Source organism: Parasteatoda tepidariorum, chromosome 8, assembly GCF_043381705.1.
Source record: "Parasteatoda tepidariorum isolate YZ-2023 chromosome 8, CAS_Ptep_4.0, whole genome shotgun sequence".
NCBI lineage: Eukaryota > Metazoa > Arthropoda > Arachnida > Araneae > Theridiidae > Parasteatoda > Parasteatoda tepidariorum.
Genome location: NC_092211.1, coordinates 11586837 through 11601978, shown reverse-complemented (window position 1 = coordinate 11601978; position 15142 = coordinate 11586837). Strand labels below are relative to the sequence as shown.

The window sequence follows — 15142 nt, the reverse complement described above, 5'->3', positions numbered from 1 at the left end:
CAGAAAATAGTTTTAAAATTTTATTTTGTTTGAAGCCTTGATTAAATTATAAACTCTTGCTAAAACTTGTGTTGTTACATACAAATACCATATTTTGAATAATAGTTCTTTATGTAACCATCTCTTTTTGATATGTTAAGATCAACTCTAAGTGAAAAAATAACACTGCAGCAAACTAAATGCAAAATAAGTTTAAAATTAAAATAATGTTAAAGTGAGTAATGAAGAGAATTTAACTCAAAATTTTTTGGATCCTTTCAAAAGTTGAAATGATTTTTTAACTATTCCAAAACATTTTAGTGGCTTAAATTAATGATAGTCAATTTGAACCTATATCAAAACATTCACATTTACTCTGATAGTTGTAAATATAAACTTCAAATTGGCATAAATGAACATTCTGGAAACTCTTAATTTAAAAATACAAAGAGGCTATGAGTAAAAATAATGTTGACGGATGGTTTATTAAGAGAACGTCACACCGCGGAAGAAAATTTCTGTTGTAAATTCTATTTCTCCTTCATTCCTAATTTAAAAGAAAGAAAAGTAAGTTCAGGCAAAACTAGAGTAAGTCATGAAGTTTCAATTGCTGAAAAAAATACTTCAAAAGATTAAAATATAAACAGATTATTAGAAGAGAACTTAACCTTTGCGTAATCCTAAGTTGGAGGCCTTAACAATTTTGAATAAATACAAATGGATGTGCTTTGTTTATAAAAGTATGCATGTTAAATTTAGTTTTGATTCATTTGCAATGAAAGAGGGATATTTTTGCAGTCATTAGAATTTCTTTGGATTAGTTTAGTAAAAAAAACATCTTTACAAAATCCTTTACATATCCATCCAAAACAGCTTTGCAAAATCCATTTTGCTCTAAGAAATTTAATTTTTTAAAAAACAATTTTTTTAAAACAAGAAAATTGCCGATTTTTATTTGTACGTTGAGTCTTAAAGCATTATGCTTAAGAATCTATATTCAAAAGAAAAGATTTAAAATTTTTAAAATCTGCAGCCATTTTTTTTTATATGTTAAAATTATTAAAAGGAATTTTATCCCCCAGTCGGGCAGTTTATCTTGTAAAAATTATCTTTTCTATAACTTACGATCCCCAAAAATATGATTAAAAAAATATGGTAATGGTTTTATAAATAGATGGTTTTTAATATGCTTTAAAATTGTAACTGTTCTGCATTTGCAGATTAGAAAATTAAACTGTAATCTGCTTCTTTTATTTATTTTCATAGTAATTTCCATGTTTCTGCAAAACTAGTCTGTGTTTTAAATTATTGTTTTCTAAATTACTCAACAATGATTAACTGTTATATAACAAAAAACAAGTAAAAGTAAAAGGTGAGTATTAAAAATTGACAGAAAATCTCATATGTATTGTGAAAATATTTTATAATTATGCCACATTAAGATTTTTTTTATTTTTATCATTCATAAGAACTTGATTATTTTAAATATAAATGACTTTTTTAACTTCAAAACAATAATTTAACTTGGATCATTTTTAGAATGGTTTGGTCCCTAGAACAGTGATTGCCAAAAGTTTCTGTTACAAAAATGTTATAAGATCATAATTATTTATTAGATAATTTTAATGTGTACTTAAATTTCATTTTTTCTCCACTTTTATGTTTTCTATTTGTGTTTTTAGGAAGGGGGAGAGATTTTGAAATTAGCATTTCAGTTTTAGCTTGGAGTTTAGAGGTCTATGAACAATCTGAGTCTTATAAATTTCCACCAACTGTATTACAAAAACTTTTGTCTGCTGCAGCTCAAAAGTATGAAGACTATCAAAGCCCTATTGAAAGCTTCATTCAGCATGGAATAGGAGGTGCTCAATTTCTGCAATCTGGGCTTTTCACTCAAGATGGAATTTTCATAGGTTTGCTATTTAACTGAAAATTGTGATTATGTGTGTTGTTTCCTTGCAATGTTTTATTTAATACAAGCCAGAAAAAATATGGTTTAGCAGTTTTGTAGTAAATGAACTTTTGCTTCATATCTGCTCATGCTTGCCAAGTCTCCTGTGTTTTAACGAAGACTCCTTTACTTTATGCCTATCGCCTGTTTAACCCTATATTCTCAAATTTTTCCGCATTTATTGAAGAAATTTAAAAAAATATAAAAATTTGGCAATAAAATATCATTGATGACAAAAATACTTCTCTTATTCCTCAACAGATGGTGCTATTGCCAGTTCTGCAGTATGTTGAGTGTTAACAGGTTAAGTAGAGCCGTGGTGACTCAAGGAATAGTGCCTTCACTTTCCAATTAGTCGAACCGGGTTTGAATCCCAGCGACAACTGGTCGATTCCAATTCAGCATCCGGCTTGCACTAGTAATTGTAGTGCTAATGTAAAATATTCTCAGTGGTAGACGGATGTTGGGTCAGAGTCTCCTTTCCTTCAGGCTAACCGTGGAAGGTTTTCTTTTCCATGTAACGCAAATGCAGGTTGGTTCCATCAAAAAGTCTACCATGAAGGCAAATTTTTCCTAATACTTGATCCAGGAGTTCCCTTGTCTTCTGGATTGGGTTCAAAATTACAAGGCTGTGAAGTTGAACGTTAGTAGTTGTAAACTCAAAATTGGGTTATAAAATAGTATAATAAGTATATAATAAAATAGTCAGTTATAAAATAAAGCATTTACCTTGATTAAAATGACAAGTTCTGATAGTAGAAAATTGAGTTACCAAGATTAATTATAAGTAATTTATAGTAATCATAAATAATTGTTTTAAGAAGAACTTCTTTAGATTTATATGCATATTTTTTACTGTGCTACATGTAAGTGCTTATATTATTTCCAATTTTGAATTTCTCTTTTTGACTTACATTATTATGCCTGATATATTGAAACTTCACGCGTTCCTTAAAAATTGTCGCTAGTAAAATCTCCGTTATTTTATTTCTGCAATGTTGGCAAGTATGCCTTTATTCCTGATTTTTTTTCTTTGAACAATTTACCTATGTTAATAATTCAATTTAATGTTACATTTTCATTTTCAATAACAATTATTAGTTATTGGTTCTTTAAACCTGATCTTTGTGGTACAGAGATCTTAAAGTTTCAGATTTAAAATATAATAGATTCTGTGCTCTTAAGTTTAACACCAATCTATTATAGTAACTGGTTTAGTCTGATTTCATTTTATATCCTAATATAATGTGTGCAAATCCATCAAAATTTAAGGCTCTTACAAATTATTTTTTTCCAGTGGTAGTGAGCTGAAATTAACATTTTCAAAACAACTTTTACAAAATATTAGTTATATTTTAAGAACATGCCTCTTTATCGATACTTTTTAAATTATTTGCATGCTTTGATGGACAAATTTCTTTTAATTCTGATTTAAATTACTTTTTTAGCCAACTGGAAAAATATTTTCTGAGACTACAGAAATCTTATAGTTGATAGAATGTATGTGAGGGAGAAATTTTTTTTTCTTACTTTTTTAAAATCTTCACATTTTTAAGTTCAGAATCCCTTCAAAAGCAAGTACTTTAATCCTTAAACAATTTTCCTTAATTATTCCTTAGCAAATTAGTTTAATAATTGTGTGGAACTTGCTTCAGTAGTTCTTAGAGATAAAAAAGAAAGAAAGTAAAATTAACATTTAAGGGGGATCAACTTTCTAACATCTCTACTAAACTATTGGAGCCCTATTTCCCAACTAGTGGCTGCCTTTTATTTTAAGATTCAAAATCTTAATCCCATAAAACAGGGTTCCCACTCCTGCATTGAAGCAAAAATTAAGGAGTTTTAAGCACTTTTATTGAAAAAATTAAGGACTTTTATGTAAACAATTAAGGACGTAACTTCCTAATTTTTAAAAATAGTATAATAATTATTTATTATCAAAAACACATGAAAGTGCAAAGTATTTACTTTTCAAAAAAATTATGTTGCAAGTATTGATATAATTTTTATTATGTTAGTACAATTATAAATTTTAAAATTTTTTATTGCTTTTAAAAAAACATGGTTATTTATAACTCATTGAAATATCATACACATTTATTGAATTCGTCACGTTTTTAAGAAATAGTTGTTTCTTATTTTGACTCGAGTTTAAAAATATTTTTGTGTTAAGCTACTAGTAGAATTTAATTTCTTGAACTCTGATGATATCGAAGATCAATGTGGGTGCCTCAGAAATGACTAAAAATTTTTTTATAAATAATCGCTCCAACATGCGGTATCTTGTTCCCCCATACTGTTCTTTTCTTTCTGTAGTGCTGCATTCTGACATAGGCAGAAGGAAGAATATTTTAATAACACTACCACAGCAAGGGCATGTCTTCTTTAGCCCTGGTCGCACATCCCTTTCTAGTCTCTCAATATGTTCTATCCCCGCTGCAGGGTCTCCTTCGAGGTGAAAGAGAGACTGACTTTTAATTTCAAATATTCTTGCAAGTCTAAAAATGTTCTAAAGCCTCTTATTTTTCCAAAATAAAAATTAAACAGTTTTTAAGGACTGTGAGAACCCTGATAAAAACATAAGTTTGTTTGCAGAAGGGAAGACTTTTTCTTCTTTTTTTTTGCAGAAAGAAACTTTTTTTCAGAAAGTTTTTTTGTGTTAGGTTTCTTAACCTTATTATTTGTCTTCACTGATCAGTTAACATATTTAGGGTGCTATTTGATCAGTGCAGATTAGCCCTATCATTTATTACCTCTTTATTTTCTGGTCTGTACATTAGTATACCTTTGTATTTTGAAATTTCAGATCATGTCCTTGGAATGCGTAGTGGAAATTATCCTGTTTCATTGCAGACTTCAAGCTTCAGTGATAAGCATCCACTGACGTCAAGCAGCATAAAATTTGTAGAAGACATTATATTACCCGAAGATGCAAAAATGTGAGATATGTTTGAAATAGTTTTTTTTTTTCCTAATGAGTTGCTTTGTTTATATTATCTAGTAGATATATGAAAGATATGACAGCAGCTCACAATTTTTTCTTTTACCTATTGAACCCTAAATTCTGGAGGACCCTGACATCATAAAGTCTATTAACAATTATGATCATTATTAAACAAAGTAAAGCTACTAATCATTTTGAAAATATTTAAAGAATGAAATTTCTTCATCATTTTATTAATAATTGTTCATTAATTGGATTTTATGACAAACAATTAAATTAGTAGAACTTGAGTGTCATCTTGTCTAGTTTTGAAGTATGTTGTACGCAAAAGCTGTAAATGAAGTTAGTATAACTATAGTTATAACTATAGAATTATATAGAATAACTATAGTTTCTGATGAAATAAAAACAAAAAAATTTTTTTATTGAGAATCTGGAAAATTTTGAACTGAACTTAATGTAATTTTTTATGTTTGATAATTATATTGATGCAAATACGATATGTTAATTAAATTTTAGGGATAGTGATTAGATATAAACATAATTTCAGGCTTCAAAGAACACAATTGGTTAAAATCTCTTGGTATCCCTGCATCTTCTGCTGAACCACTGATACAGAGGATTTCCTTGGCAGATGTCTACATTAGTCAAATAAACTGCAGGATGTGTAGCGTTTTTAAAAAGTGCTAATTTCTGTTTTTTCAAAGCTCTTAAAAGAGTCCTTAAAGGTGCTTTTTTCATTGGGTATTTTTATAAAATGCGTAATTTTCCCTTTCCAAAATGAGATTTTTTCTTTATCACCATGTCTATTTGCAACACAAATTAAGCAAAAAGCGTTTTCATATGTTTTTATTCAGCGTTTTTACAGTTCATTAAACCGCAATCCATTTCCGTCAGTCTGTAGCGTATGAAAGTGCCAATCATTTTACATGTTTGATGAAATGCTTGCAAGTCTGCATGTGCATATACAGGACTGGATTCTAGCACTCTGCTGCATTTTACAAGAGATTCTTAATTTCAGGTTGCGTTTTCACCCTCTGAAACCAAACTGATTTTTTGCTGATCACAGGGCCCAATTAAACATTGCCATTTTTTTCCCTAATAGCAAAAGAACATTTATTTCTCTTATTAATTTCATAGCTGGTGAAGTGCCATCGTGTTCGTCATTGGCCTCTTTTCGCACTCTTCAAATTATAGATCAGTACTTGACATTTACGTACTTTCATGTGGGACCCCCACATATTCAAGAATCGCAAAACTTTGTTGCCTCAAAATTCCCATCTCCCATATATTCATCTAATTTCCATAAAGATAATTATTGAGATTTTTAATGCTACGATTTTTAACTGTGGGACTGTGCAATAATTGCATAGTATTTTTTAAACTTTTATTGTACTTTATTACTCTTTGATTAGTATTTACTTATTAAATTTTCAGTATTCTTCCTTTGTTTTATAAAAAAAGTAAACAACATTTAGAGGCAAGATTTTAAAAAAGTGAGGGTCTTTCCCTACTTTAAATGCAGCAAAAAACTTATGTTATTCTCAGATTTGTCATTTCAAAAATTTTTTGATTGATTTAAAAACAATTGATATAAATTCCATTATCACAGATTTGTTAAATATTAGTGTAGGGACCATATAATAATATATTTCTGACAAATATGTGTAGCTTCAATTCTTACTGTATTTACATTTTAAAATCATTTTAAAAATTTTTTTTAACTAATTCATTAAAGAAAGGCTAAAAAAATTTTAACTAAAATTTATTAAGAGCCATTCACTAATTTACATTTGTTATATGATTAAAGTTTTTTTTTATTTGGTTTATTTCTTTACAAATTTGGTACGAGTAATATTATTCTTGTTAATGTTTTTATAAATAACTTTTATTTAAATCTAAAAAATACTCACATTAACCTTTTTTAAATTATAGTTAAATAAATTATAATTTTAACTTAATTTTTTTACATAATTAAATAAAGTAATTATTTTAAAAATTAGAATGAGTCACTCAATGTTGAATATATTTAAAATTCTACATAAATTGTTTTTATGGTGGCTAATGTAATCAAGAAAAAAGTTTTTTATTAGAAAATAGTAATTTTATCATGATCTTTCAAACTTTAAACAATAGGAAGAGAAAACTTTTTATTAGACTGCATATCCTAATTATGATATTTTTTGAGTGCTTAAAAAGTGCATATTTTTTGTTGAAAAATTTGACAATGCAATCTGAACTGGTATTAGATTATGTTATTACTTATTTTACTCTTTCAAGCTGAATAGTTATTTGTTAGAGTTGGATTTTTTTTTATCAGTCAAATATTAATTTACAATTCCTGACGCATGCAAAATTTATCTTAAATTTTTTTTACAGTAGTTTAAAATTGTGTATGAGAAGAAAAAAAATTTGCATCATCAATAATCAGTCAATAAATTTTAACAGAATTAGTAAAAAATTAGGGAAAATTATATTTTTAAAATTTTTTTAATTTGAAATAAAGCTGTTTACAAATTTCCTCAAAGTGTACATACATACATTACATCTTACCTTATTTAAAATAAATCATTTATGCAGGTCTGTCTCGTTTTTGATTTCACTTTTCAAACAATGTTTTCTTGATTTTTTAACTTCTAAAAATGTTCCTCAGCTCCCTCATGGTTTGTATAAAAATTTCGTATGACATTTATTGCATTAAAGGCTTCCGCTTGGGTTACAGCTACAGTCTCAGGATCACTGTCACTGTCCTCACGATTAAACAATTTCAGAAATTGTAGCTTGTTTGCTGGTTGCAACATTTTCCTAGAACACGAGAGGAGTTCCTTGAAAAGAAGTTAAATAGGCTTTTGTTAGAAAAGAGCTCCCTTCGCCTCAGATAAAAATGACCTTATAAGCGATAACGATTTTTAAAACTTGACCATATATCTGATAATCTGTAACAAAGAATTCCTAAACAGTGAGCCGGGACTTTGGAAAAGTGACCTTATATGCGGGGTATTTTATTGATTTTTGATTTTAAAGTTACAAAAATGGCGCAGTTCTTTTTATTAAATATACTATTTTTGCAATCTAAAATTTATCTATCAAAAATAAAATAATTTTCTCTTGCCTTCTTTATGATGTCCACGGAGTATACATTGAGAACTTTGCCAAACCCCAGTTGAACACAACAATCCAAACTTGACACCAAAGAGAACAAAAAACAACTGATAGTTAACTTTAGAAAATAAAATGGCTACCTTTCCCACCAGCTGTCTTATAGGGATTTTGCATGTACTGCCCTTTATTGCATATTTACCGAACAATATTAATTGTCCATGAAGAGAGATTTCATTTATGATGGACAAAGTTTACTAGTCATTTATTTTATAAAAATTAATTTTTTTTGAAAAAATATTAAATAAAAAGTTACTATAAACATTCAACTAGTTAAAACTATAAAAATCAATAAAATAACATTTAAATTGTTTAACAGCCATTAAAAAAAAATTTGTGTCACAGGCGTAGGGACGTCCACGGAGGGGATTTTGAACTTATGTTTATTAAAAAATTAGAATGAAATATTAAATACATTTAGCAGAAATGCATATGATTGGTTAGTTAGAACTTGACAAAAAATGATGAAGAAAAATATTAAGAAATCTGCTGTATTTCCTAATATTTAATACAAAGGGACTTAAAAAATCCCCTTTTTGTGAGAATGACCCATATATATATATATAAATGTAAATGCCTTGGTTACCATTAATAAAGTCAATCAAGACATTTAATGATGATGCTTATTCTTTAATAATAACATGAGTCACACAGACTCTTAAAACAATTAAGATTGAACCACACAGGTTTTCAGTTTCACACAGAAACGTTTAGTTACACAGGATCGAACCACACAGGTTCCAAGTTTCACACAGAAACAAACTTCAATTAACTAATAATATAGTCATCTAGACTCTTAACCACTAAGCTTACCCGTTTCACTTAGAAAACATTATCAACTGACTCTCTTCATTTACATCAAGAAAGTTCTATACATTTCCTTCAGACGAGCGACATCTGGCGGGATAACATAGAGGTTGTTGTCTCGCTTATTACATATATATATATACCGAGTAGCCATTACGTTATGACCACCCTGCTAATAACATGTAGGACCACCTTTAACCCTCAAAACTGCTAGCACCCAATGTGGCATTGATTCCACAAGGTGCTGATAGGTAGTCTGAGATATCTGGTACCAAGCGCTCAACAACTGGTCCTGCAATTCCCTCACATTGCGAGGGGGTNTATATATATATATAATACAAAGACTTCATTCTTTGAAATTTGATGATTTCAGTGTCTCTTTTCTATGTTTAAATTTACATCAAAGATATTTGTCTAAAATATTTCTTTGTTTATTGCAGAGTAGCAATAATTGTAGCCCAAGAAGATCAATATTGTAGAGATCCAAATGTTCTGAAAGGATGGGCGAATCTAAGAGTTAGATGCTTAATGAAAAAGAAATACTGTCCTGTTGTGGTAAGATTTACTATTCGACTTGGATGATTTTATTGATATACATATATTTATCTTTTCATATGGTACAAAAATTCATTCTGAAAAAACTTCATAAAATACATTATACTAAAATTGCATTGTTAATCATTTATTTCTTACTTAAAATTATTCAGTAATATAACAACATTTTTAAGAAACAAATAATTAATTAGAAAAATGACATTTCTAAAAAAATTTTAATTTTCAGCTGCTTCTCAGAATTACTATTCAAAATATGTAGGCATTTTTTAATTCCCAAATATTTATAGTTATTTTATAAAAAATATCCTATTTTTCTTTATGGAAAATTTAAACGTTTGCTTACTTTGAAACAAAATAAATAGCAATATTTATATCTATTCATCAAAATACTACTTCAAAAAAATATAAAAGCTTATAAAAAAATATTAAAGTTTCATGGCCGGGAAGTTTTTAATAATTCCATAATCTGTTGATCTAATCTGCTAACCATCTACAAATGCTAAGTCAACTTCTTTTTCAAAAGGTGTTTTCTTGTTATTATTATAGTTTACACTTTTGCTTTTAACATGTGTGCAATCTTATTACATGGATGACCATTTAGTAAGAAATGTGACTAAAATTTATCAAGAAATAAAATTAAGCATTGTTAACAAGAGTGAAGTAACTAAAGCAAAATTCTAATAGGTTGGAGAAAAAAAATTATTGCAGCAGATTATTCGTGTAGATAACACTATGATTTAAAAGATATTTCCATGTTTGAAAATACTAGAATTTGAGACTATGTTACAGAATTTTATAAATAAGTTTCGTTTGTATAATTCTGTTATTTTTGAAAAGAAAAGAGCTATATAGAGCAGGGGAGAGTGGCTCATCTTGGGACACTTTTTTACTTTCTTTTTTTATCAATTGTCAAAATTTTACCTGGTATTTTTTTAACATTTGAAAGCATTTTTTAAGTAGGTTTTGATTTTATATCTGTCATAGAAAAAATTTTAGAAAGTTATTAGTTACCTTGTTATTTTTTGCAAGGTGTACCTCCTAGTGGGACAACTTTCAACAGTTAAAAAGAAGTAAAAAGTTAATTAGAAATTTTCTAAATAAATTTACAGTCTCTAATTTTGTTAGTTTTAAGTTCTTGTATGTAAATTCAATTGTTCAGAATCAAATACCAAACCTAAAGAACGTTCAGTGCTTTGCTCTGGTTTTAACGAAATGTCATTTGAATCTATGTATGATTTGTCTTCTTTTTCGGGATAAATAAATGTTAAAAATTGATTCACTCTTCTCAAAAATGATAACCCGTACTCAGCTCCATCAACTCTGTCAACGCAACCTTCACATTGTTAAACTTTAATGGTACTTTGAGGCTTGTAACATATAGTCTAACAAATTTATTTGTTCTTCAACTGTGACTATTTTGCGACTCTGTATATTTGAAATATATTTAAAGTTAGAATTATGCTGTTCTCTTTTTTTAACGTAAATAATATGGCGGTTCAGTGTGGTCTTACTAATACTGTAGAATTCAGCAGCTTTCTTACAAGTCATTCCCCCTGATAAAATTTGCAGCAGCTTTTTGAACATTGTTAGCATAAACTGCTGCATTATTTTTATACCCTTTGCTTCCAATTCTTGTCATTAGTTAAGTCTAATGAGTTCCTAAAATAAGAATTAATAATAAACGCAAATTATTTAAATAAAAAGATATTTCGCATACACAATATCTTTTTGTTGAAAATCTATTTTTAATAATGATTAATAATGTATATTTAATGTCTCAAGTTGTACTACATACTTAATATGAAATTTTAAAATATACTTTTAGGTTTCGCATTGGAACAATTAAATTTGATGACTTCTAAAGGGATAGCTGTACTTCATTATATTATCCATTATTAAAAATAATTTCATTAAAATTTTTTTCTACAACTAATTAAACTTTTATATGTAAGTAAGTAACATGCTTTAAAAATAAAAATATTAATAAATTCTTACCTGCTTAATCAAAATGCTTTCTAATCTTAAATTAATGTATTTCATTTCAATATTTTTTATTTTCAGCTTTATTTTAAATTAATAACTTCTATATCTCTCTTAATAAACACAACCAATTACTTTAAAAAATAAAGTTATGAAAGAAGAGAAGAAATATTTTAGTTCATACAAAATTCAAAAAAGTACTTACTTTTGATGCTTTTTTTTAATTTGAAAAAAAGCAAATAAATTATGGAAAAGTAACTAACTAATAGAAAAAAAACTGATTTATTGCACAAATTAGATAGGATTACTAACAAAATAATCACATTTAATTGTCGCATAGTAATTGCTCACTGTTTTGGTTTCTTATTCGCACTTGCTATCCTAAAGTCTTGCATATCAACCGTATCCAAAAAATTATTTGAATTTTCATTTTACCTTGCAAAAGAAACAATAGTTTGAATTGCTTTATAATCCTCTATCAGAGGAAAGTAAACTGAAAAAGTTTTGTCTCCAGACCTCGTTACCTGTAGAAATGCAATTTTGTAATACCAATTTCTTAGAATAACCAACAAGAGTGTTGACTAAGGATCAATATGGTGGTCATTTTTTACATTCACGCCCATGGTGAAAGAAAACTCTATTCAAATTAGAGTACAAAGTGTTTATGGTGTTTCATGTAATGCACCCTCCCCCTCCATGATTCAATTCATAGGACTCATTCATTTCTCTGTTGTAATTTTGCTATTATCAATACTATAACAAAGCAATAAAAAAACCTACTCTTATTTAGAATTATGAATGATTAGCTATCATACCTGTCTGAGGGGAAATAAATTTTCTGTCCACATTAAAAAAAAAAAATTACCAAGATTAATAAAATTCAAGTTTACCTTAAAAGAGTATAAAAAGTAAAGTATATATATACACAGAGAAAGAGGATACATTTTTTTTAAACAAATTGCTTGTTTAAAGTAAAATTTAAAGAAAAAAATTATAAATAATGTTTGTACCTACTAGATTATAGAAAAATTAATAATTTGAATAAAATTTTAAAGGATATCTTTGTTACCAAACTTGCTTTCTTGCAGTTCAAATTTTCTTTACCTTCAAAATTTATTTATTAAATATTTTTCCTTTCATTTCTTGAGTTTTTATAATCTAAGTAAATTATATTTTATTTTATAACCATTGTTGAACAGTCAAACCAATTTTTTGGCTTTATGACTACTAATGTTAAATTCCGTAGCCTTGTAATTTTGAACCTAGTCCAGAAGATAAGGGAACTCCTGTATCAAGTATTGGGAGAAATTTGCCTTCTTGAAGTGATGTCATTTCTGCTTACATGATCCTTGGCACAAAACCGCTCTTAACAAATTTCACATTATTTTATTCCATCTATGCTTTAAGTTTCTGAAGAATTAGCATTTCACAAAATATTTTTTATCTGTGACTAAATTTGTATTATCCATATACTTATGCTGTGTTAACCTCTTATTTATCTTAATACTATTTGCTAGTCTATCATGCAAGCAATACAAAGTACAGAATGATACATAAATAAAACAAAACAAGATGAAATAGAAAGGCTAAACAGTGACACAATATTATGTCAAAAGCTGGTAACAGGAAAAAAAAACCTCCTTCTCATAGTTCCAAGTAAATCAAATATTGCTAAAAACAATCTCAAAGTCAAAAGCTGATGCTTAAAACTTTCTGTAAGAGGAATCATATGGAATTTGACTATTCAATTATTATCAGTATAAATTTAAGAATAATGAAAATAATAATACTTAAGTCTATTCTCAATGCAATCAGACATCACAAAGACAATATTTTTTTTAATCCTTCATTTCCCTAAGAGATCTTTAAAATTCCCTATGTAAGAAACATTTTAGGAATTGTTCCTTAGTTTTCATAAAATATCTACACCATAATTTTATTTGATTTTTTTTTTCAGATAAATTTTAACACCTTCAAAGAAATGCCAGACAGAGAAAAAATTCCATACTTGATGCGAGAAATAAAACAAGCTACTGAAGGACTTAGTGCTGTTAATGTACAATGAAGAAAAATCACACTCCTGTATAAAAAAATAGCTTATTGAATAAATTTAGATTATTTCTTTTAATTTGTTCATATGAAATCAAATTTTTCTTATTATGCTTATCAAAAAATATATAAATAACTGACTATATTAAGTTGTTTTCAGTATTTTCAAGAAGAAAAAAAAACAAACTCTGAATATAGCTTTCAATAAAAAAAAATGGATATAGATGAACAAAGAAATCTATTTAGTCATGTTGAATATCTAACACTTTGTATAAATTATTATGTTTATACCTCTAAGATATTATGTAAATTATATCTAAAAATTTCATTATCTTAAAAAATTAATTGTGTGGAATTTACAATGAATCTTTCTATAGTTGGAGTACAAAGCTCTAGTTATTATGAAACAGGGATACTTTGCCGGTTGATCAAAATATGATTTCTGGCACCTTGATAATTCTTATACATATCAATGAAGTGTAAAGCTTTTGAGGTTTGACAGACCGACAATAAATAACAATCGGGGGAAAAAATGGTTTTAACACTCTATGCAAAGAAATGTAGCTATTAATTTGTAACTTAAAAGTGGTTATTACATGCAATAATTGCACAAAATTTTATAAACCTTGCTTCAATATTTAGAAATATGGAAATGAAAGTTTTTGTCGCTACAATTTTTAAAATATTTAACAAAATTAAACAAACTTTTGGATTAATTTAAAATTGATTAAAAATTATTGCTTTAAAATTTGAGAAAGATTCGTTAAAAAGTGTGCAAGATATGAGTAATTAAATAAATTCTTTTATACTGCCCAGGGGCAGAAAAAATTTCTTAATTTTATAATGAATTGTATTTTGCAACTATTTGAATGTCTCAAAAATTTAAAAAGCTTCTTAGTTTTCTTACTTTTTCAAAGAAAGCTCAAAATTATAAGAGATTTTCTGCTCATTTCATTATGCACTGTTAAACATAATTTATTAAAAATGACACTGGCATTGTTTAGGGTCATCCCCCATAAAAGTATCTTTTCTTTCGTATGTTTTATTTCCTTATACCATCACACTTTGTTGTTATTAATATTTTTGTAACCAATTTTGAATTGATTAAAAGTTTAAACTTCATTGATATGTATGAGAAATTGCATGTTTTAAACATTTCTAAATTTATAATCTGATTTTAAATATTTTTTGAGAAATATCAAAAGATGTGTTAGTGTTTTCATTGTTTTATTTTATTTTATATATGTGTATATATACTACATAAACTATTCTTGAATCCCAGGAAAATGTTGGCTATGAGGGATTTGCGCTTTTTCTAACCTTAAAAGAATAATTAAAACAAATAAGGTTATATGTCAAAAATCTTTGAAAAATTATTTTCAGTGTTAAATGTATGTTTAAAAAATGTTAAATAGACGTATGTGGTATAATTAATTTAGAGAAATGCCTATATTTTCCCACTAAAGCACTTTTAATAGAATTTCTTAATTAAATGTAATTTTTTTAAAGTACCTGTATAACTCAAAACCTCTCTATTTCAAATTTTTCGCCTTTCCCGTGAGATTCGAGATAAACAGGTTAGACTGCGTTTAATTTGGCTATATTGATACAATATTAGAAAGCACTCCCTTATGCCGATATAATCGTGTGAGCTGATGAAGAGATTATATTTTTCTTTCTTTTTTCTGGCTTTTTATTAGGTTATATATTTTTTAAGA

The 15142-nt window shown here is 27.3% G+C and overlaps 1 protein-coding gene across 3 annotated transcripts in view; it reads left to right on the top strand.

The window, feature by feature from the left end:
* LOC107453935 (FAST kinase domain-containing protein 2, mitochondrial) overlaps positions 1-13503 on the top strand; it is a 28189-nt gene extending 14686 nt beyond the window's left edge. For all 3 annotated transcript variants that reach the window (XM_043043865.2, XM_043043864.2, XM_071184723.1), the window contains exons 6-9: positions 1662-1892; positions 4737-4869; positions 9281-9395; positions 13333-13503. In XM_043043865.2, coding sequence (XP_042899799.1) covers positions 1662-1892; positions 4737-4869; positions 9281-9395; positions 13333-13440 — 587 coding nt within the window. In that variant the 3' untranslated portion in view covers positions 13441-13503. The remainder of the gene's footprint in view (positions 1-1661; positions 1893-4736; positions 4870-9280; positions 9396-13332) is intronic.
* Positions 13504-15142: the final 1639 nt, after the last annotated feature.